The following is a 26316-nucleotide window of genomic DNA, read 5'->3' on the forward strand; positions in this document are numbered from 1 at the left end:
TATCGTGACTGAGTGTGTCTAAAATGGTGTTTGAAAGTGGCATAACATATTGGCTATCAGGCTAGATGCATTGAATTTGGAAGGAAGGAAAGAGGGCAATTCTTTGTTACGTCTTGCGTGGATAGAAACAAAACATTAGTTTAATGTTTGAATGTTTCTGAGACTGTATTAGGCATCAGCCAAACATTTGTTACAGAGGTCACTTCCTGTTTCGCACAGTGAAGCTTCAGAATTTTCAGCAAAAAGACGGAGGTATTAATGAATCTTGTTATTACTTTGCATTTTAATATTTCATCTTTAAGCATCATTTAAGCAGCAAAAAGTGAGACAAAAATACATTTTTTAATAATAGAAATAAGGCCTTTTCAAGGCAATAGTCACAATTCCAGGATTTTTGAAGTTTGTACAAATCCTAAACATTAAACAAAAGTTGTGAGTTCAATCCCTTCTAACAGCATATCGTTCTCTTTTTTGTGATTATTTATTGATTTTGTACAGATAATTGTTATTTGATTTATCATGAATTATTATGATTTATTCATTATTATAAACTGTCTGCTAGAAGATATCTTTTAAGAACTGACACTGAATTATCCAGAAAGTAATGATATTTTGTTTTGATTGGTTACACTTTTTAAGAAATAAAGAAATTTATATATTATAAACAGACATCAACCAAGGCCAGCGGTCACAGATGAACATGTTAATGATGTAGATGCATTCAACTTGCTATCACTGGCTTTATTTGAATATATCATATTTAAGAGCATCATTATTTTGCTGTAAAATCCACTACATAGGCACATATAAGCATTAATAGAATGGGAAAAGTCATGAATGAGAAATGCAACGTTAGAGAGTAAAAGGCTTCATAAAACTTGGATGCATTAATTGTTAAGATCTAATTGTCGCTAACGTTCAGCATTCAGGAAAAGAAGAAAAAACAACAAAAAGTGAAACAAAAATACATTTTTTAAGAAAAAAAAATTATGCTGTTAAGGCATCCATTTTTGTCTGTATGCGTTCAGTCTCTGAATATACCTTTGGCATTCACTCTCTTTTACGTCCAATAAAAGATTGCAATTTTTAATAAAGAAATGTGGAAGTTTCCGCTCTTTCAGTTGCCTAATCAAAGAAGTCATAACTTGTATGGTATATTCCTGAAGTTTAGGTCGTTCCTCGATTTCATGAAAGAAATGTAAGCAAGAAGTTACGATGTGATATGAACAAAGACTGCTGTTTTCATCTTTAACTTCTTCTCGAATTTTCTTCAGAATACGTATGATGAAGCGTTCATCTGTTGTGCATTTTTTGCCGATGATTTCCTTCTCAAAGAATGAATAACTCAGCCTCCATACTTCTACTTCTGTACCATCTAAAGAAGAAAAAGAATTGAAAAATAAAACATGAGACAAAGACACTATTTTTCTTTCATCAAATAAAAGAATAAAGTCTGAAGAAAATGCAATAATTATATGAAAATATATTCCAATTATTTTGTTATTTTGTTTGTATTGTTCAGTTGTGTATATGCATATTATCAGTATTCCTTCCCTTATATATTTATATATTCTTTAGTAGGATATTACTTTACTTTAGTCCCTCATGTGTCTGGCTTAACCTTTCTTTTTTTTTGTCAGTATTCATTCACTTGAAATTTTCACACGTCATTATCATCAATTGCTCACTGACAAATGGTGTTCTCTGAAGTTTGAGTGACAACAAGTCTCTTCAAGTTTCCATTATTCATCACACCTTTAGGTAACCATTGCAAATCATTTTGCATTATTGCAACAACCGTTTACCATTGATTTCTTGCTAGCAATAATTGTTGGCCTCCTCTGGAATATGAGGGGCAATAAGCCTCCAGTATTTTATGCACACTTCAAGTGAAGGTTTGGTAGGTGCTCTCCCACCTCTGTCTTTCCATGCTCTCTGATCCTTTACAACTGTTTGTGTGATATCAAGTGGGGTAAACCAGATGATGTGACTCTCTGTTTCTTCTCTAGTGATCATCATGCGTCAGGTATACCGATGTACTCAGTATTCATTTGATAAATTAAATTCATTACAATGCCTTTCTATGACACATGCGGTGTCTTCTGGGAATCAGTGAGGATCCCTGTGTATCCATGATTCAATGACTTATTAACATTTCTACATCCATTTTTCAATTTCAATCATTTCAAATACATTTCTTTTTTATTGATATTATTACAGCTTCATTCAGAAACCTGCACATACATAGGTAACAGTGAAAATGTGCCACCCAGCTCTATCCCATCAAATGAAAACTTATAAGAGAAAATCTCCACCTGATACTGAGTTGTGTATAGACATATGTGCACCTTTGTTGCAATGTGCGTGTCTCCCCACAAAGACAGCATTCATAAGATTATCCATTGAGGACAGTAGATTTTACTTATGCGATTCAGCAGATTCAAAGAAGGCATAAGACCATATTACTCAAGCATCGTGCATCCAACACATTCAAAGAGGTTACCGTGTTATTATGAATTTCAGAATTGAACATTTGAAAACTTTATATATCTGGATATACAATCAAGGAAAAAGGTAAAGAAATCATCTTTTTTCTTTTTTAATTGGATTGGAATAATTTTATTACTTGTTTGAAAAACTTCCTGAACCGTTTCTTCTGAAATTGTAATTTGAACTTTGAATGACTTCATAAGGGTGAGCATCATAAATATTCTTCTGAATTGTAATTTGAACGTTGAATGACTTCATAAGGGTGAGCATCATAAATATTCTTCTGAAATTGTAATTTGAACTTTGAATGACTTCATAAGGGTGAGCATCATAAATATTCTTCTGAAATTGTAATTTGAACTTTGAATGACTTCATAAGGGTGAGCATCATAAATATTCTTCTGAAATTGTAATTTGAACTTTGAATGACTTCATAAGGGTGAGCATCATAAATATTCTTCTGAAATTGTAATTTGAACTTTGAATAACTTCTTAAGGGTGAGCATCATAAATATTCTTCTGGAATTGTAATTTGAACTTTGAATGAGGTCATAAGGGTGAGCATCATAAATATTCTTCTGAAATTGTAATTTGAACTTTGAATGACTTCATAAGGGCGAGCATCATAAATATTCTTCTGAAATTGTAATTTGAACTTTGAATGACTTCATAAGGGTGAGCATCATAAATATTCTTCTGAAATTGTAATTTGAACTTTGAATGACTTCATAAGGGTGAGCATCATAAATATTCTTCTGAAATTTTAATTTGAACTTTGAATGACTTCATAAGGGTGAGCATCATAAATATTCTTCTGAAATTGTAATTTGAACTTTGAATGACTTCATAAGGGTGAGCATCATAAATATTCTTCTGAAATTTTAATTTGAACTTTGAATGACTTCATAAGGGTGAGCATCATAAATATTCTTCTGAAATTGTAATTTGAACTTTGAATGACTTCATAAGGGCGAGCATCATAAATATTCTTCTGAAATTGTAATTTGAACTTTGAATGACTTCATAAGGGTGAGCATCATAAATATTCTTCTGAAATTGTTATTTGAACTTTGAATGACTTCATAAGGGTGAGCATCATAAATATTCTTCTGAAATTGTAATTTGAACTTTGAATGACTTCATAAGGGTGAGCATCATAAATATTCTTCTGAAATTGTAATTTGAACTTTGAATGACTTCATAAGGGTGAGCATCATAAATATTCTTCTGAAATTTTAATTTGAACTTTGAATGACTTCATAAGGGTGAGCATCATAAATATTCTTCTGAAATTTTAATTTGAACTTTGAATGACTTCATAAGGGTGAGCATCCTAAATATTCTTCTGAAATTGTAATTTGAACTTTGAATGACTTCATAAGGGTGAGCATCATAAATATTCTTCTGAAATTGTAATTTGAACTTTGAATGACTTCATAAGGGTTAGCATCATAAATATTCTTCTGAAATTGTAATTTGAACTTTGAATGACTTCATAAGGGTGAGCATCATAAATATTCTTCTGAAATTGTAATTTGAACTTTGAATGACTTCATAAGGGTGAGCATCATAAATATTCTTCTGAAATTTTAATTTGAACTTTGAATGACTTCATAAGGGTGAGCATCATAAACATTCTTCTGAAATTTTAATTTGAACTTTGAATGACTTCATAAGGGTGAGCATCATAAATATTCTTCTGAAATTGTAATTTGAACTTTGAATGACTTCATAAGGGTGAGCATCATAAATATTCTTCTGAAATTGTAATTTGAACTTTGAATGACTTCATGAGGGTGAGCATCATAAATATTCTTCTGAAATTGTAATTTGAACTTTGAATGACTTCATAAGGGTGAGCATCATAAATATTCTTCTGAAATTGTAATTTGAACTTTGAATGACTTCATAAGGGTGAGCATCATAAATATTCTTCTGAAATTGTAATTTGAACTTTGAATGACTTCATAAGGGTGAGCATCATAAATATTCTTCTGAAATTGTAATTTGAACTTTGAATGACTTCATAAGGGCGAGCATCATAAATATTCTTCTGAAATTGTAATTTGAACTTTGAATGACTTCATAAGGGTGAGCATCATAAATATTCTTCTGAAATTGTAATTTGAACTTTGAATGACTTCATAAGGGTGAGCATCATAAATATTCTTCTGAAATTGTAATTTGAACTTTGAATGACTTCATAAGGGTGAGCATCATAAATATTCTTCTGAAATTGTAATTTGAACTTTGAATGACTTCATAAGGGTGAGCATCATAAATATTCTTCTGAAATTGTAATTTGAACTTTGAATGACTTCATAAGGGTGAGCATCATAAATATTCTTCTGAAATTGTAATTTGAACTTTGAATGACTTCATAAGGGTGAGCATCATAAATATTCTTCTGAAATTTTAATTTGAACTTTGAATGACTTCATAAGGGTGAGCATCATAAATATTCTTCTGAAATTGTAATTTGAACTTTGAATGACTTCATAAGGGTGAGCATCATAAATATTCTTCTGAAATTGTAATTTGAACTTTGAATGACTTCATAAGGGTGAGCATCATAAATATTCTTCTGAAATTGTAATTTGAACTTTGAATAACTTCTTAAGGGTGAGCATCATAAATATTCTTCTGGAATTGTAATTTGAACTTTGAATGACTTCATAAGGGTGAGCATCATAAATATTCTTCTGAAATTGTAATTTGAACTTTGAATGACTTCATAAGGGCGAGCATCATAAATATTCTTCTGAAATTGTAATTTGAACTTTGAATGACTTCATAAGGGTTAGCATCATAAATATTCTTCTGAAATTGTAATTTGAACTTTGAATGACTTCATAAGGGTGAGCATCATAAATATTCTTCTGAAATTTTAATTTGAACTTTGAATGACTTCATAAAGGTGAGCATCATAAATATTCTTCTGAAATTGTAATTTGAACTTTGAATGACTTCATAAGGGTGAGCATCATAAATATTCTTCTGAAATTGTAATTTGAACTTTGAATGACTTCATAAGGGTGAGCATCCTAAATATTCTTCTGAAATTGTAATTTGAACTTTGAATGACTTCATAAGGGTGAGCATCATAAATATTCTTCTGAAATTGTAATTTGAACTTTGAATGACTTCATAAGGGTGAGCATCATATATATTCTTCTGAAATTTTAATTTGAACTTTGAATGACTTCATAAGGGTGAGCATCATAAATATTCTTCTGAAATTGTAATTTGAACTTTGAATGACTTCATAAGGGTGAGCATCATAAATATTCTTCTGAAATTGTAATTTGAACTTTGAATGACTTCATAAGGGTGAGCATCATAAATATTCTTCTGAAATTGTAATTTGAACTTTGAATGACTTCATAAGGGTTAGCATCATAAATATTCTTCTGAAATTGTAATTTGAACTTTGAATGACTTCATAAGGGTGAGCATCATAAATATTCTTCTGAAATTGTAATTTGAACTTTGAATGACTTCATAAGGGTGAGCATCATAAATATTCTTCTGAAATTGTAATTTGAACTTTGAATGACTTCATAAGGGTGAGCATCATAAATATTCTTCTGAAATTGTAATTTGAACTTTGAATGACTTCATAAGGGTGAGCATCCTAAATATTCTTCTGAAATTTTAATTTGAACTTTGAATGACTTCATAAGGGTGAGCATCATAAATATTCTTCTGAAATTGTAATTTGAACTTTGAATGACTTCATAAGGGTGAGCATCATAAATATTCTTCTGAAATTGTAATTTGAACTTTGAATGACTTCATAAGGGTGAGCATCATAAATATTCTTCTGAAATTGTAATTTGAACTTTGAATGACTTCATAAGGGTGAGCATCATAAATTTTCTTCTGAAATTGTAATTTGAACTTTGAATGACTTCATAAGGGTGAGCATCATAAATATTCTTCTGAAATTGTAATTTGAACTTTGAATGACTTCATAAGGGTGAGCATCATAAATATTCTTCTGAAATTGTAATTTGAACTTTGAATGACTTCATAAGGGTGAGCATCATAAATATTCTTCTGAAATTGTAATTTGAACTTTGAATGACTTCATAAGGGTGAGCATCATAAATATTCTTCTGAAATTGTAATTTGAACTTTGAATGACTTCATAAGGGTGAGCATCATAAATATTCTTCTGAAATTTTAATTTGAACTTTGAATGACTTCATAAGGGTGAGCATCATAAATATTCTTCTGAAATTTTAATTTGAACTTTGAATGACTTCATAAGGGTGAGCATCATAAATATTCTTCTGAAATTGTAATTTGAACTTTGAATGACTTCATAAGGGTGAGCATCATAAATATTCTTCTGAAATTGTAATTTGAACTTTGAATTACTTCATAAGGGTGAGCAACATAAATATTCTTCTGAAATTGTAATTTGAACTTTGAATGACTTCATAAGGGTGAGCATCATAAATATTCTTCTGAAATTGTAATTTGAACTTTGAATGACTTCATAAGGGTGAGCATCATAAATATTCTTCTGAAATTGTAATTTGAACTTTGAATGACTTCATAAGGGTGAGCATCATAAATATTCTTCTGAAATTGTAATTTGAACTTTGAATGACTTCATAAGGGTGAGCATCATCAATATTCTTCTGAAATTGTAATTTGAATTTTGAATGACTTCATAAGGGTGAGCATCATAAATATTCTTCTGAAATTGTAATTTGAACTTTGAATGACTTCATAAGGGTGAGCATCATAAATATTCTTCTGAAATTGTAATTTGAACTTTGAATGACTTCATAAGGGTGAGCATCATAAATATTCTTCTGAAATTGTAATTTGAACTTTGAATGACTTCATAAGGGTGAGCATCATAAATATTCTTCTGAAATTTTAATTTGAACTTTGAATGACTTCATAAGGGTGAGCATCATAAATATTCTTCTGAAATTGTAATTTGAACTTTGAATGACTTCATAAGGGTGAGCATCATAAATATTCTTCTGAAATTGTAATTTGAACTTTGAATGACTTCATAAGGGTGAGCATCATAAATATTCTTCTGAAATTGTAATTTGAACTTTGAATGACTTCATAAGGGTGAGCATTATAAATATTCTTCTGAAATTTTAATTTTAACTTTGAATGACTTCATAAGGGTGAGCATCATAAATATTCTTCTGAAATTGTAATTTGAACTTTGAATGACTTCATAAGGGTTAGCATCATAAATATTCTTCTGAAATTGTAATTTGAACTTTGAATGACTTCATAAGGGTGAGCATCATAAATATTCTTCTGAAATTGTAATTTGAACTTTGAATGACTTCATAAGGGTGAGCATCATAAATATTCTTCTGAAATTTTAATTTGAACTTTGAATGACTTCATAAGGGTGAGCATCATAAATATTCTTCTGAAATTTTAATTTGAACTTTGAATGACTTCATAAGGGTGAGCATCATAAATATTCTTCTGAAATTGTAATTTGAACTTTGAATGACTTCATAAGGGTGAGCATCATAAATATTCTTCTGAAATTGTAATTTGAACTTTGAATGACTTCATAAGGGTGAGCATCATAAATATTCTTCTGAAATTTTAATTTGAACTTTGAATTACTTCATAAGGGTGAGCATCATAAATATTCTTCTGAAATTGTAATTTGAACTTTGAATGACTTCATAAGGGTGAGCATCATAAATATTCTTCTGAAATTGTAATTTGAACTTTGAATGACTTCATAAGGGTGAGCATCATAAATATTCTTCTGAAATTGTAATTTGAACTTTGAATGACTTCATAAGGGTGAGCATTATAAATATTCTTCTGAAATTTTAATTTGAACTTTGAATGACTTCATAAGGGTGAGCATCATAAATATTCTTCTGAAATTTTAATTTGAACTTTGAATGACTTCATAAGGGTGAGCATCATAAATATTCTTCTGAAATTTTAATTTGAACTTTGAATGACTTCATAAGGGTGAGCATCATAAATATTCTTCTGAAATTGTAATTTGAACTTTGAATGACTTCATAAGGGTTAGCATCATAAATATTCTTCTGAAATTGTAATTTGAACTTTGAATGACTTCATAAGGGTGAGCATCATAAATATTCTTCTGAAATTGTAATTTGAACTTTGAATGACTTCATAAGGGTGAGCATCATAAATATTCTTCTGAAATTTTAATTTGAACTTTGAATGACTTCATAAGGGTGAGCATCATAAATATTCTTCTGAAATTTTAATTTGAACTTTGAATGACTTCATAAGGGTGAGCATCATAAATATTCTTCTGAAATTGTAATTTGAACTTTGAATGACTTCATAAGGGTGAGCATCATAAATATTCTTCTGAAATTGTAATTTGAACTTTGAATGACTTCATAAGGGTGAGCATCATAAATATTCTTCTGAAATTTTAATTTGAACTTTGAATGACTTCATAAGGGTGAGCATCATAAATATTCTTCTGAAATTGTAATTTGAACTTTGAATGACTTCATAAGGGTGAGCATCATAAATATTCTTCTGAAATTGTAATTTGAACTTTGAATTACTTCATAAGGGTGAGCAACATAAATATTCTTCTGAAATTGTAATTTGAACTTTGAATGACTTCATAAGGGTGAGCATCATAAATATTCTTCTGAAATTGTAATTTGAACTTTGAATGACTTCATAAGGGTGAGCATCATAAATATTCTTCTGAAATTTTAATTTGAACTTTGAATGACTTCATAAGGGTGAGCATCATAAATATTCTTCTGAAATTGTAATTTGAACTTTGAATGACTTCATAAGGGTGAGCATCATAAATATTCTTCTGAAATTGTAATTTGAACTTTGAATGACTTCATAAGGGTGAGCATCATAAATATTCTTCTGAAATTTTAATTTGAACTTTGAATGACTTCATAAGGGTGAGCATCATAAATATTCTTCTGAAATTGTAATTTGAACTTTGAATGACTTCATAAGGGTGAGCATCATAAATATTCTTCTGAAATTTTAATTTGAACTTTGAATGACTTCATAAGGGTGAGCATCATAAATATTCTTCTGAAATTGTAATTTGAACTTTGAATGACTTCATAAGGGTGAGCATCATAAATATTCTTCTGAAATTTTAATTTGAACTTTGAATGACTTCATAAGGGTGAGCATCATAAATATTCTTCTGAAATTGTAATTTGAACTTTGAATGACTTCATAAGGGTGAGCATCATAAATATTCTTCTGAAATTGTAATTTGAACTTTGAATGACTTCATAAGGGTGAGCATCATAAATATTCTTCTGAAATTTTAATTTGAACTTTGAATGACTTCATAAGGGTGAGCATCATAAATATTCTTCTGAAATTGTAATTTGAACTTTGAATGACTTCATAAGGGTTAGCATCATAAATATTCTTCTGAAATTTTAATTTGAACTTTGAATGACTTCATAAGGGTGAGCATCATAAATATTCTTCTGAAATTGTAATTTGAACTTTGAATGACTTCATAAGGGTGAGCATCATAAATATTCTTCTGAAATTGTAATTTGAACTTTGAATGACTTCATAAGGGTGAGCATCCTAAATATTCTTCTGAAATTGTAATTTGAACTTTGAATGACTTCATAAGGGTGAGCATCATAAATATTCTTCTGAAATTGTAATTTGAACTTTGAATGACTTCATAAGGGTGAGCATCATAAATATTCTTCTGAAATTTTAATTTGAACTTTGAATGACTTCATAAGGGTGAGCATCATAAATATTCTTCTGAAATTGTAATTTGAACTTTGAATGACTTCATAAGGGTGAGCATCATAAATATTCTTCTGAAATTGTTATTTGAACTTTGAATGACTTCATAAGGGTGAGCATCATAAATATTCTTCTGAAATTGTAATTTGAACTTTGAATGACTTCATAAGGGTGAGCATCATAAATATTCTTCTGAAATTGTAATTTGAACTTTGAATGACTTCATAAGGGTGAGCATCATAAATATTCTTCTGAAATTGTAATTTGAACTTTGAATGACTTCATAAGGGTGAGCATCATAAATATTCTTCTGAAATTTTAATTTGAACTTTGAATGACTTCATAAGGGTGAGCATCATAAATATTCTTCTGAAATTGTAATTTGAACTTTGAATGACTTCATAAGGGTGAGCATCATAAATATTCTTCTGAAATTGTAATTTGAACTTTGAATTACTTCATAAGGGTGAGCAACATAAATATTCTTCTGAAATTGTAATTTGAACTTTGAATGACTTCATAAGGGTGAGCATCATAAATATTCTTCTGAAATTGTAATTTGAACTTTGAATGACTTCATAAGGGTGAGCATCATAAATATTCTTCTGAAATTTTAATTTGAACTTTGAATGACTTCATAAGGGTGAGCATCATAAATATTCTTCTGAAATTGTAATTTGAACTTTGAATGACTTCATAAGGGTGAGCATCATCAATATTCTTCTGAAATTGTAATTTGAACTTTGAATGACTTCATAAGGGTGAGCATCATAAATATTCTTCTGAAATTGTAATTTGAGCTTTGAATGACTTCATAAGGGTGAGCATCATAAATATTCTTCTGAAATTGTAATTTGAACTTTGAATGACTTCATAAGGGTGAGCATCATAAATATTCTTCTGAAATTGTAATTTGAACTTTGAATGACTTCATAAGGGTGAGCATCATAAATATTCTTCTGAAATTTTAATTTGAACTTTGAATGACTTCATAAGGGTGAGCATCATAAATATTCTTCTGAAATTGTAATTTGAACTTTGAATGACTTCATAAGGGTGAGCATCATAAATATTCTTCTGAAATTGTAATTTGAACTTTGAATGACTTCATAAGGGTGAGCATCCTAAATATTCTTCTGAAATTGTAATTTGAACTTTGAATGACTTCATAAGGGTGAGCATCATAAATATTCTTCTGAAATTTTAATTTGAACTTTGAATGACTTCATAAGGGTGAGCATCATAAATATTCTTCTGAAATTTTAATTTGAACTTTGAATGACTTCATAAGGGTGAGCATCATAAATATTCTTCTGAAATTGTAATTTGAACTTTGAATGACTTCATAAGGGTGAGCATCATAAATATTCTTCTGAAATTTTAATTTGAACTTTGAATGACTTCAAAAGGGTGAGCATCCTAAATATTCTTCTGAAATTGTAATTTGAACTTTGAATGACTTCATAAGGGTGAGCATCATAAATATTCTTCTGAAATTGTAATTTGAACTTTGAATGACTTCATAAGGGTGAGCATCATAAATATTCTTCTGAAATTGTAATTTGAACTTTGAATGACTTCATAAGGGTGAGCATCATAAATATTCTTCTGAAATTTTAATTTGAACTTTGAATGACTTCATAAGGGTGAGCATCATAAATATTCTTCTGAAATTTTAATTTGAACTTTGAATGACTTCATAAGGGTGAGCATCATAAATATTCTTCTGAAATTGTAATTTGAACTTTGAATGACTTCATAAGGGTGAGCATCATAAATATTCTTCTGAAATTGTAATTTGAACTTTGAATGACTTCATAAGGGTGAGCATCCTAAATATTCTTCTGAAATTGTAATTTGAACTTTGAATGACTTCATAAGGGTGAGCATCATAAATATTCTTCTGAAATTGTAATTTTAACGTTGAATGACTTCATAAGGGTGAGCATCATAAATATTCTTCTGAAATTTTAATTTGAACTTTGAATGACTTCATAAGGGTGAGCATCATAAATATTCTTCTGAAATTGTAATTTGAACTTTGAATGACTTCATAAGGGTGAGCATCATAAATATTCTTCTGAAATTGTAATTTGAACTTTGAATGACTTCATAAGGGTGAGCATCATAAATATTCTTCTGAAATTGTAATTTGAACTTTGAATGACTTCATAAGGGTGAGCATCATAAATATTCTTCTGAAATTTTTATTTGAACTTTGAATGACTTCATAAGGGTGAGCATCATAAATATTCTTCTGAAATTGTAATTTGAACTTTGAATGACTTCATAAGGGTGAGCATCATAAATTTCTTTTCGTGGCCATGAGAACTTTGCATCTCAAGAATTTGGAGCAGCTCTCATTTCTTCTCATCATTATCGTGACTATCGATTATTTATTCTTTCTTTTTTCTTTCTTCGAAGATGTAATATAGTTATTCATATTTTAATTGATAGGATCTAATATAAAATATTTTTCTTTATTTTATTCAATTATATATATAGAGATCTATATATATATATATATATATATATATATATATATATGTAGCAGAAACAAATGGAACTTTTTTCTGCCACGAATCAATGCCTCTTCCCTGTGCTATTTGGCCACATACTGACCAATCAGAGGCACATTGATCCTTCCTTTCCCCTAAGGAAGTCGGCCAGCATCCGGTTTGAAGAATAACAACTCGTTCTTACTGAGAGAGACACCAAACAGAATGGACCTCCTTTTCTTCTCTCTCTCCACCTCAGTGTTATTTCTACCGGTATCGACGATTCCAATGGAATTACTACCATGATAGGTTGTGCCCTAAAAGCAATTTAAACCCTAATATATATATCTATATATATATATCTATCTATATATATCTATATATATATATATATATATATATATATATGTATGTATAAGTATATATATATATATATATATATATATATATATATCTATATATCTATATATATATATGTATATGTATATATATATATATGTATATATATATATATATATGTATATATATATGTATATATATATATATATATATATATATATATATATATAGATATATAGATATATAGATATATATATAAACAGTCCTGGTCAAAATCATAAGACCACTTAAGAAAGTAAGCGTTTACACATATTATCAAATTTTTAATTAAACAAATGGTTGAAACCATTGCCAAAAGGGAAAATATGATGGAAAAAAATGAAATCGGTTTCATTCGAAACCTTAACCCTGATCTAATAATCATTTTTTAAAAAACAAACATTTTCACCTGGTCAAAATGATAAGACCACTGATAAACAAAAGGCAATTATAAATTACTAAAAAGGGTCTCAGTATTTAGTATAGCCTCCATTATTACGAATTACTTCAAAAATTCTCTTCGGTATGCTTGCGACTAAGTTTTTTATCAGTTGCGAAGAAATTTTATCCCATCTACTGAAAACTGAATCAGAAAGTTCCTTTATCGAATCATACTGGGTTCCATCCTTGAACACTTCTTTTGCCATCCATCCCCAAAGATTGAGGTCCGGAGAACATGCTGGATGATCTAACAATTCTATATTATTTGAAGAAAAGTATTCTCGTGCTTGTCGAGAAGTGTGTATCGCAGCATTGTCTTGCTGGAAAATCCAATTTCTTCCACACAGATGTGGACCTTTAATCCTGATAGAAGCATTTTCAAGCATTGAAATGTACTTCAATGATGTTTTCCGGCCTTGCACTACTTTCAACTTTAGAGTCCCAGCTGACAAGAAAGCACCCCAGATCATTAAACACCCTCCTTCACTATGCCGAGTTGAAAAAGTCTCTTTGGGCAAATTTTTATCAATAGTATTGAAATCAATCTGGACCATCTAGATTAAACTTTTTCTTATCGGAGAAAATTACATTTTCCCTCCTACTTCTCTTCATCCCAAGTCTGGTATTTGGCGGCATATTTAAGTCAGTTCGTTTTGTGCTGTTCAAGGAGACGTGGTTTCTGCAGTCGCTTTAAATGATTGAAACCCTTCATTTTCAGATGCCTTCTGATGGTTTTAGGACTACATTCTGCTGCTGTTTGGCTTTTCAATCGACTTGAGCTCATACTGGAGTTTTTTTTTAAACTTCTTCTGATATGGCGATCCAGTGATGGGGTTATTTTTTTTGGTCAACGTGGACTCTTTTTGTGCCCATATTGATCTGGATTTCTTAAAAAATTTGTGATGACCGTTTTGCTACGATTCACTTCGTTTGCAATGGATCTAGGGGAGAGTTCACCCCTATTAAGCTCAAAGATCCTTCCTCTCTCAAACTCTGATAATGGTTTCCCTTTTGCCATTTATAATTTAGTAAGATGTTTTTTATCCACTAACAAGTTGCTTTTAGTAACATAGAAAGCTTTTTGTATTCATTTTTTTCAAAACTAGCCGATTTTATTAAAGTGGTCATTATCATTTTGACCAGGTGAAGATGTTTGTTTTTTAAAAAATAATTATTGGATCAGGTTTAAGGTTTCGAATGAAGCAGATTTCATTTTTTCCATCATATTTTCCCTTTTGGCAATGGTTTCAACCATTTGTTTTATTAAAAATTCGATAATATGCGTAAACGCTTACTTTCTTAAGTGGTCTTATGATTTTGACCAGGACTGTATATATATATATATATATATATATATATATATATATATATATATATATATATATAACATCACAACTGGGCAGTAAAATCAACTACATATTTAGATATTCAGTTGATTTCGTAATTCCATTGAGATGTACTAATTTTGAAATTTAGTTTGTGTAGACTGCTCTAATGTTTATATAGTTTTATTTATTTGTCTACTTTGTATTGAGCACTTCAAAATTAAATGTAAAAGGTTGTGTTATTTTTTTATGGATAGGAAGTGTGAACACGGACTTTACAATAAAGTTGTTAACTCTTTAGTAAAAATGATGTATACTTATAATATTTGAAACACACACACACACACACACACACACACACACACACACACACACACACACACACACATTCACATGGATATATGCACACATGCATACACACATACTTATATATACACAGATATATACACACAACGACATATAAAAAATGAAACAGTTATAAATGTAATGAAATTGACATCATTCAAGAACTCACCAACAGTTTTCATTTTAGGAACAACAAAAATGTTACCCTCATTTTTACCCTGTATGGAAATCTTCCTGCTTTCCCATTCCATATATATTTCTGGAACTTCCTGAACCAACAATGAAGGGACTAGGTCAATATCAGCCTCTTTGCATCCATAGCTTTTATATTCATATTTGATGGTAAAAGCTGGACAAGTGACTTTGTTCTCAATGATAGCTGAAGGAGAAAAAAACAACATATAAAATGATCATTCTCTCTCTCTCTTTTTGTCTTGCTTTTTCTCTCTCTCTAGAGAATGTCTTTAACTACTCTCATAAAAACACTTCTTTCTTAGAATATTTGTTTCTCAATTAAGTGGGATATCATATGTTTTTTAAAGTGTTAAAAAAAAAAAAACAGGAGGGTGGCACCTCCGACCTTCAGAAATTCAGTGGTAGGGAAAAATGATGACGACTCAATAGAGGGGGTTTTTGAGTGTGATGATCGGGAACTGTCTTGTTGGCGCTTTGCCCCTGTCGATGATGCCTGTCTTGCATGATCTGCTGGTGCAGTCCTGCTGAGAGGTCAACGAAGGTGAAGGGGTTACTTGGCCCTGGAGAAATTGTTTTGCTTCTATGTTTGAGTGGAATATCTATGCTTAAGTGGAATATCTTTTTGTCAGAAATTTATACGAGTCACATATGGTATGCCATAGAAATACAATTCTTTGAACGAGTCACATACGAGTCACGTACGAGTAGCTATTGACATAAAAGTATTTTTTTAGTCAGCGACCTTTGTATAACAATTCTATATGAGTTGTTGTAGACATGCGTATCAGAGTTTTTGATGACATGCGGCCTAACCAAGGGATGAGCCCTTGGGAAATTGTTCTTATTCTTGTTTGGTGTTATTGGTGGACCATAATTGCCTTCTTTTTAGGCGGAATATCCACACACAGTGTAACAAAGGAGAGGAGTCCCTGGGAATTTATTTTTTCTCACTTCTTTTCTCATCGTTCCATTGTTTGTAAGACATCATCGATAGGTGTGGCTGTATTTCTTTATATATTTTGTTATTGGCAGCCACAACAGTTGTTAGACGCACCCAACTACCATACGTTGTTATTGGTGTATCAGTTGGACAGTTGAGTCGCTGACCAAACCATTTCTTTTTAGTGCTCATTGGAGGGGAATTGATCAGTTTGATGTGTTAAGAAGACAATTAGTTAGTACCTATGAACAAGTGGGGCAATATATGCAGATACTGAGTCCCTTAGAGGATGAGATGTGCATTTTAAGGTGCCGGTGGACTGATCAAAGGAACGATTATCAGAGATTTAGGAACCTGGAACCGAGGCCTAAGAGAGCAGTTATACCAAGAATAAGCAAAGCTTTGGAGGAATTATTCGGAGTGGTTATGGAAGAGTACCTCGAGTTAATAAGGACACGAATAGAACAATTAGAGAGAGGGCAGAAAACATTAACACAAATTACCAAGGAGGGGCTATCGATAATAAATATCACTAGAGTAGAAATGCAAGAAAATAGGGAAGGCCTTAATGATATTTTTAATCAATTAGAAATTATTATTAATCAATTAGAAACTTTACATGAGGAATTGTAGAATGTGTCTAGCCGAATTGAAACTGAGTTTTCAAGAGGGGAAGCTTTCCTACAGAGATATTTACAATTAATGCATATGCTGTAATGTTTACAACAGACCGAGCAGTCATTGGTTGAGTGGACCACCTATATAGGGGCCCAATTGGATGGTCAAGCATTGGGACATTTGTCCCCCAGTATAATAAGCTCGGATCAGCTGCAAAATGTTTTGGAGGATATAAGACAAAAAAATTACCATCGTATCTATAACTTCCAGCTAGCCCTAAGGAAGGGTTGTAGGAATATTATAACACCCTGGGGTGCAGTACATGGTTAGAAGTGTTTGTGTCTGTGCCCCTCTGGGATTGAGGAACCAAGTATGAGGTTTATCAAGTTATCACTCCACCCTATCCACTGGACACACCCAAGTTGGGGTTGGTAGTCAGTTACAGGGTGGAGTCAGAATATGTAGCGTTTAATATGGCAAGGGAAAGATTTATGCTATTGAATCAGCGAGAGGCAGGAGAATGCCGGATTAATGACCTTGGAATTTGCCGGTCACAAAGTCCGTTATATTTAACTGGAGATCATGAGTTGTGTTTGTTGGGATTGTTTCAGGGGGATGAGAGAGTAATAAATCCCATCTGCAAGGTTGAGGTGGCAAGTGAGGGTCTTTTGCCACTGGCTGTAAGAGTAGCCGAAGGCACCTGGTTGGTATACACACAACAGGCAATAGAATTGTCCAAGGTATGTGGTAACACAGCTGCTGAAATAATTAAGGTGAGCCTGCCTTTAACTTTGGTAGAACTGGGAAGGGGATGTGAAGCCCAGAGAAAGGGCATAGGGTTACCTGCATATTATCAAGTTGAGAAATGGTATTTATTAAAAGCACCTGAAGTAGAGTGGACAAATGTCCAATTGAATAACCTTACTAACCTCTGGGATCCCCTGATCCGTCGATCACTGCCATGTACCCGACTTAGGTTACCAAAAGCTCTGGGAGGAGTTAGACAAATAGATTTGAGTGAATTGCAGACCTGATTAGACGGTCTTGAGATTACGGAATCTCGGGATACACTTTGTAAGGTAGTGATTACAGGAGTGGGAGTGAGCACGCTAGTAATGATATGTGTGTTGTTGGTGGCGATTGTATGGTGTGTAAAAAGAACGAATATGAGGAGGAAACGAGGCGATAAAGCATCTTGAGGCTGGTTGCACAGATGGGGGGGGGGGCGAGAGAGTCTGGTCCAAAGCTGCCTGTGATTCCGGAAAATGCGGTTCCTGATGCTGATACAAACGAAACCGATGTGCATCCCAAAAACCTTCCCAATCAGAGGAACTGAAAGATGACTCGAAGAATTCTCTTCTTTTCTTTCCTTTTCTTTTTGTTTTATCAAAATTCTTGCAGAACGCTGAGCTGTGAATTGCCAAATTGAAGGAGGTGAGAAGAATCCTGAATTCAACAAGATGCTTATGAGGGGCTGAACTGTGAATTATAAGGTGAAACCTCAACTGCAATTGGTTAAGGTGAGAGAAATCCTCCCTAGCTAAATAAAAAGCAGGTCCTACCCTGATTAGGGTTGTATATATTCTATTTAAAAAAAAAAGTCTTGTGAATAATGACTGAACCTCTGTGAAAAGAAAATCTTATAAATTGTGACTGAATTTCTGAAAAAAAAAAAAATTATGAAAAAGGGGAATAACTTTTGTAAACCCTTGATGAAAAAATTCGAGTAACTTTCTTTTTTGAAAAAAAAAACAATAAAAATTTTTAAACAGGGGAGATAACTCTTGTGAGTTAAAAAAAAAGAATGACAATTTTAAATAAGTTGATAACTACGAAATACAGGATTCATAAACTGAAAAAAAACCCAAAAAAAACCCTGTGAGTGACATTTATAAATGGTGATTCTTTTTTTTAGTTATTACTGTAAATTGGGAAAAGAAAAAGGACAAACAAACGCTTTCATAATTCATGATGAAAAGAAAAGAGACTTAATTACCCTGAATCGGACAGTGCATTTTATTATTTCTTATGAACTTTTATATGGAAAAAAGGGGGAGAACCCTTGTTGAAGAGTGGCTGTCAGACTGTGTATATGTTATCTTTTCTTGACAGGTAAACCAACCATGGAGAGAGGGAGGTGTGTCTGGTGGCAAGCTGTGAGAGGGTCGGAGCGGTGTGTTGAGATTAGACCTATTGGTTCTATGCTAAGCAATATCTCTAAGGGGGCGAATGTAACATGATCATCTTAAGGGAGCGATTTGCTCCCCATTGGAGAGGTTGAGACCCCCCTGGGACCTGAGGAAGACCGGGAAAATAGGCTAAGATTGTCGAATTGATTCCTGGACAATGGCGGGTATCGAAAATACTTGAAATAAAACATATATATTTTTTTATTGTTAAAACCAGACATGTGTTTTGTTGTTTGAGAATGAGGAGACTGGAAATGTCAGAACAATGTGGAGATGAAGCCAGACCTATCGTGGCCTCGAGGACACCTGTTTCAGACGAGGGCTTTCTGAATGACGGGGTTGACCTCTTTAAGTCGTTTGAAAATGATTTCATTTTGGTCTCAGATTACAAAATTCTGGTCATAGTGCTGAATTGCACACATGCAATTCAGGTCTGATTGGTTGGGTGGATCAACCGACCCACCCTGTGACCCTTCAATAAAAAGCTAATACCCACTCAAAACAGACAGATTTGCACTGAATCTCGAGAAGAAACAGCTCCTAAAACGCCTGACGACCCCCTCTCTGCCATCCTGACCAGCAATCCCGTGAGCAGAAGAGATTTGTGAACCTTAAAATGTTTTGGTGACTAAACAATGTAAAAAAGATCTGTAATTTTTGTGAAATTAACTTTTAGTAGTTAGAAATGTGTTAGTAGTTAGAAATGTGTTAGTAGTTAGAAATGTGTTAGTAGTTAGAAATGTTTTAGTAGTTAGAAATGTTTTAGTAGTTAATAATGTGTTAGTAGTTAGAAATGTTTTAGTAGTTAGAAATGTGTTAGTAGTTAGAAATGTGTTAGTAGTTAGAAATGTGTTAGTAGTTAGAAATGTGTTAGTAGTTAGAAATGTGTTAGTAGTTAGAAATGTTTTAGTAGTTAGAAATGTTTTAGTAGTTAGAAATGTGTTAGTAGTTAGAAATATTTTAGTAGTTGGAAATGTTTTAGTAGTTAGAAATGTGTTAGTAGTTAGAAATGTGTTAGTAGTTAGAAATGTGTTAGTAGATAGAAATGTGTTAGTAGTTAGAAATGTGTTAGTAGTTAGAAATGTGTTAGTAGTTAGAAATGTTTTAGTAGTTAGAAATGTGTTAGTAGTTAGAAATGTGTTAGTAGTTAGAAATGTGTTAGTAGTTAGAAATGTTTTAGTAGTTAGAAATGTGTAAGTAGTTAGAAATGTGTTAGTAGTTAGAAATGTGTTAGTAGTTAGAAATGTGTTAGAAGTTAGAAATCTTTTAGTAGTTAGAAATTTTTTAGTAGTTAGAAATGTGTTAGTAGTTAGAAATGTTTTAGTAGTTAGAAATGTGTTAGTAGTTAGAAATGTTTTAGTAGTTAGAAATTTTTTAGTAGTTAATAATGTGTTAGTAGTTAGAAATGTTTTAGTAGTTAGAAATGTGTTAGTAGTTAGAAATCATTTAGTAGTTAGAAATGTGTTAGTAGTTAGAAATGTTTTAGTAGTTAGAAATGTTTTAGTAGTTAGAAATTTTTTAGTAGTTAGAAATTTTTTAGTAGTTAGAAATGTGTTAGTAGTTAGAAATATTTTAATACTTAGAAATGTGTTAGTAGTTAGGAATGTTTTAGTAGTTAGAAATGTGTTAGTAGTTAGAAATTTTTTAGTAGTTAGAAATGTGTTAGTAGTTAGAAATGTTTTAGTAGTTAGAAATGTTTTAGTAGTTAGAAATGTGTTAGTAGTTAGAAATGTTTTAGTAGTTAGAAATGTGTTAGTAGTTAGAAATGTTTTAGTAGTTAGAAATGTTTTAGTAGTTAGAAATGTGTTAGTAGTTAGAAATGTTTTAGTAGTTAGAAAACCCTGATTTTGTCTGTCTTTCCGGCATGCATGCAAGCTTTGCTTTTGCTTTTCAGCAGAATTCAACATATATTCATTGAGAATCCATGCGTAGGACACCGGGTAGACTTGACATCACGAGCCACAGTTCCAAAGAAGTTAGAAGTCAGTTCTTGACCTGAGTAACGGGAGATCAGCCACAAGGCCATTTGGCAAGGAGGAATTTCCTTTTGTGGGGACATTGTCTAAAGATTTAATTTAGTTTTCTGAAAAAGGTATAAAAGCTCTTCATAAAAATCCACAATTTTTTTTTACCTTAATTAATTAATATTCACCAAATTTTACTTTCTTTCATGTATTTCAAAGCGTTTTCAGTGGACATACTATGGACATAACATTAATTTAAAAATGGAAATATTTCAGATTTGCATTAAATCTGATCCATAATCATTAAACATTAATTAAACAAAAGTTCTTTGATTTCAATTCTTTTTAAAACCCCTTAAAAGTTGAAGCATTAAATTTTAGATGTTTTCAAAATCATGTCATGAATTTTGATTAAAATGAAAATAAACATTTTTAACACAAAATTATGTATCAATATATTTAATTTTAATTTTTAGTGCAAAAATCTACTGTTTTAAAAATTATTTTAATCAATTCTGGAGAGTACTCTTCTAGGATATATGTAAAATAAAGTCAAACATATTTTAGAAGTTTGACATAAATAGCATTTTAGCAGACAAATCCATCATTGCTTCTGTTTAGTCAGTGAAATACAGACATTTCTAGTCTGTTCTGTGGATAAAAGCAATAAAATTCCAATCGATTTCATCACTTATATATTTTAGCCAATCTGATAATTCTTTCAAAGATAGAAACTTAAAGAGATTTACTAATGATCTCCATGCACTACAGTAAAAACAACTCAAAACAAGTTGGTATAACTCAGTCAGGCTCTGGTTGTGTTAAGACGTTTTGTCGTGTGGTGTTGGTGATGATGATAACGTCACAAAAAAAACAACAACGCTTGTTATATGTAGAAAAGAACCGGGGGGGGGGCAATCAACACTGCTAGGCGTCTCGATTCTAAGGATGGGACCAGAAGGCGCGACTTACTCAACTTGAGGTGATTGTCTCTTCACCAGTACCGCTGGCCGACTACCCTCCTGCTAAAATCTGCACATTTTTTTATATGATTTCTGTCACGTTCGTCCAGAGACTCCGACCTAGACATAAGCGTAACTCGATCTGCTAGATAATCTATTTCGTTGACATAGAATGATCGAATATCGACCGAGACGTTCAATGTATTGTTCATCTGATTTCTATTTTTAGACGTGAGTGTTTTTTGTTTAAATTAAAAAAGATTGACCTTATTTTGCATGTTTCCATATTTAACAAACAAAAATTTTGTCGTTTTTTTTCGATTTAAAAAAAAACACCACCAGCGCCAATTCCGCTTTTCGGATCGCACTATCTAACAGTGACCATCATTCAAAATCAAGACGCCTGTGTAACAGTGTGTCTGATATGGTCGTCATATCTAGGAACCCATAACACTTTTTGATGATCATGGCCCCAGTAACAATATTTCTTTTCCGAAGCCAATTTGTAGACTCGCAAAATCAATACATTCATGACAACCTTTCCAGACTCAATCCTTTCTTATATGCACAACTGCTGGTAACATTTTTTCTCTTTTTCTTTAAAAATATCTTGAAAATCAAAAATTTATTTTTCTTCAGTCACTGACATAAAATGTTGCATATTTTTTTTAATGTTATGAACTGATAAAATGTTAATATGATTTTAAATAAGTTTTTAAATATGTATTTTCATTAATTATGTAATTTTTATTCCTAATACAATATGTTTGTTATGTTAACAAATGTAATACAATATGTTTGTTATGTTAACAAATGTAATACAATATGTTTGTTATGTTAACAAATGTAATACAATATGTTTGTTATGTTAACAAGTGTAATACAATATGTTTGTTATGTTAACAAATGTAATACAATATGTTTGTTATGTTAACAAATGTAATACAATATGTTTGTTATGTTAACAAATGTAATACAATATGTTTGTTATGTTAACAAATGTAATACAATATGTTTGTTATGTTAACAAATGTAATACAATATGTTTGTTATGTTAACAAATGCCATACAATATGTTTGTTATGTTAACAAATGTAATACAACATGTTTGTTATGTTAACAAATGTAATACAATATGTTTGTTATGTTAACAAATGTGATACAATATGTTTGTTATGTTAACAAATGCAATACAATATGTTTGTTATGTTAACAAATGCAATACAATATGTTTGTTATGTTAACAAATGTAATAAAACATGTTTCTTACGTTAACAAATGCCATACAATATGTTTGTTATGTTAACAAATGTAATACAATATTTTGTTATGTTAACAAATGTAATACAACATGTTTGTTATGTTAACAAATGTAATACAATATGTTTGTTATGTTAACAAATGTAATACAATATGTTTGTTATGTTAACAAATGTAATACAACATGTTTGTTATGTTAACAAATGTAATACAATATGTTTGTTATGTTAACAAGTGTAATACAATATATTTGTTGTATTAACAAATGTAAAAAAGGGTTGTTTGAGGGAGAATTAAAAAAAGAATTAAAAAAAGAAGTAAAAAAAGAATTAAAAAAGAAAAAAAAGAATTAAAAAAAGAATTAAAAAAAGAAGTAAAAAAGAATAAAAAAGGAATTAAAAAAAGGATTAAAAACAGGAGTAAAAATAGAATTAAAAAAGAAAAAAAGAATTAAAAAAGAATTAAAAAAAGAAGTAAATAAAAAATTAAAAAAAGAAGTAAAAAAGAATTAAAAAAGAAAAAAGAATTAAAAAAAGAATTAAAAAAGAATAAAAAAAAAAGAATTAACAAAAGAATTAAAAAAAGAAGTAAAAAAGAAGTAAAAAAGAATTAGAAAAAGAAAAAAAGTAAAAAAAGAATTAAAAAAAATTAAAAAAAGAAGAAAAAAAAGTAAAAAAAGAATTAAAAAAGAATTAAAAAAAGAATTAAAAAAAGAATTAAAAAAAGAATTAAAAAAGAATTAAAAAAGAAAAAAGAATTAAAAAAAGAAGTAAAAAAAGAATTAAAAAAAGAATTAACAAAAGAATTAACAAAAGTAAAAAAGAAGTAAAAAAGAATTAAAAAAAAGAATGTAAACAAAAATTAAAAAAAGAATTAAAAAAAAAGAATTAAAAAAAGAAGTAAAAAAAAGAATTAAAAAAGAATTAAAAAAAGAATTAACAAAAGAAGTAAAAAAGAAGTAAAAAAGAATTAACAAAAGAAGTAAAAAAGAAGTAAAAAAGAATTGAAAAAAGAATTTAAACAAAAATTAAAAAAAGAATTAAAAAAGAAAAAAAAAAGAATTAAAAAAAGAATTAAATTAAGAAGTAAAAAAAGAATTAAAAAAAGAAAAGAATATTTCTTACATAAACGCCTATTTTCTTTGGCCAGCTCTTTAAATACTGGGAAAGTGAACTTTTTAAATTCTGATGGCTTCAGTTCATTTTCTGCTGTTAATATGTTTTGAAAATGGTATGGCAAACCATCTTTATTGGTTACAAAGACACGGCAAAAACAGGGATCTTTATCATATGGCTCGATTTTACATTTTACATTTGTAGGATACATCATATAGTCAAACTCGTCTGGCTTCAAAACCTTTGAAAAGATAAATAAAAACAAAAAAGTAACGAATAAATAAATGCATAAAAAATTAAATTCAAAATGGAAATTCGATTGTTAAATGCAAACAAGAATAAAAGAATTATAGGAAATGTTATAAACAAATAGGAATTATCTAAAGTTATAAAGAATAGGAAATAATTGGAAAGTTCATAGGAGTTCTATTATATGTAAAGTGAAAAATATGTTCTTCCAGTTTGTTGCTAACATCTACATAAAAGCAAATAGCTGCCCCCATGTCTCTTCTATATATAATTGTTATCATACGTGGCAGTCCCGAACAATTTTGTCTTTGTGACCCAACAACACCGTCAATTCAAAATCAAACACCTCTGAAGATTTGGCGCAATTCCGAACAACTTTGCCAAATCAAATTCGAATACCTCTGACGATTCGACATTATAGGATCCCAAACAACTCCATCGATTCGAACCTGAACACCTCCAATGATTTGACACTACACAATCTTAAGCAACTTTGTCAATTCGAACCCAAACACCTCCAACGATTCGGCATGATATGTTATCTGCGCAACCTTGGCAGTTACTTTCCGAATGACTTGTATTGGCTTTTTTATGGCCCTTAGATGCATATTTTTGCTGTAGGTAGGGTCAACTTAGACATTGGCATACAATTTCTGAACGCTTCGATGCATGTTCATCACAGTTACCATATTGATTCTGGATCTGGACAAAGTCTTCGACTTAGAGTTTCCAGAGTGTATGACAATGATGGTTGTAGAACTGTTTCTCAAAGTGGAGTTGTATTCGTGGGACTCGAAAGTGGTCCAACATGATTAAGGCCACTTCTACTCATCCAGTCCACAATACAATCAGCATGCACAATAACCTAAAGTCAACCACCACCTGTTGAAATGGAAATTCTGGATCTGCTGGTGGCATCAAGGACTCTCTGGGCTGAGATGGTGCAATCGTGTTGCAAGCATGGCACTGAGATCTAGTTTGTTTAATGTTAGCATAAAAACCAACCCAAAACCTTCATTGTCTTGCATTAATCATCATACAATTTATGCCTTAATGTTTGGAGTGAAGAGATTTCAGTACCTCTGCACAGTTGTCAAGGTATCAGGATTTCATTGCCTTTGATAATAACTCCTACCAAGCAATATAATTCTTCTTGTATAGGCCAGAAAACTAAAACTATGCATGGGAGGACGTTGCATGATTAGGGGAAGCCATTTTGCATTAGATCACCTAAGATCTAATTCAAAATGGCTTCATTCATTAGTATTATGCTCAACAATATTGATATTTATTTTCTTGAGTTATATAGGGTTCACTAGTGACCAATATGTATCTGTGGATGGCATTTTTCATAAAACAGCTTTCAATTTAGGATCACTTTTGTACATTGATGTGAAGGCATTTTGATAGCAGTGTCAATCATTTGGTCATGATTTTTTGGTAGGGTACCCGCTAGGTATCGGGATGCACAATCTCTTTTCACTGATGCATATCATGATTCTACACCATTTGTAGAATGAGATCCAGTCAGTATGAGTTTCCAGTGACCATCCTAAACAACTCATGTTCAATTCACCCTCACATCT

At 30.9% G+C, this 26316-nt stretch overlaps 1 protein-coding gene across 2 annotated transcripts in view; it reads right to left on the bottom strand.

The window, feature by feature from the left end:
* Window positions 1-323: 323 nt before the first annotated feature.
* Window positions 324-26316, bottom strand: part of LOC145263159 (cyclic GMP-AMP synthase-like receptor 1) — a 171591-nt gene continuing 145598 nt past the window's right edge. The window contains exons 2-4 of one of the 2 annotated variants that reach the window (XM_080120165.1): window positions 24491-24722; window positions 15444-15617; window positions 324-1375 (exon numbers count right to left, since the gene is read on the bottom strand). In XM_080120165.1, coding sequence (XP_079976291.1) covers window positions 996-1375; window positions 15444-15617; window positions 24491-24695 — 759 coding nt within the window. In that variant the 5' untranslated portion in view covers window positions 24696-24722 and the 3' untranslated portion in view covers window positions 324-995. Of the gene's footprint in view, window positions 1376-15407; window positions 15618-24490; window positions 24723-26316 lie in introns of both variants that reach the window. The other variant, XM_080120164.1, reaches the window with a different exon arrangement.

Source organism: Euprymna scolopes, chromosome 38 (assembly GCF_053919585.1).
Source record: "Euprymna scolopes isolate OS-2025 chromosome 38, ASM5391958v1, whole genome shotgun sequence".
NCBI lineage: Eukaryota > Metazoa > Mollusca > Cephalopoda > Sepiida > Sepiolidae > Euprymna > Euprymna scolopes.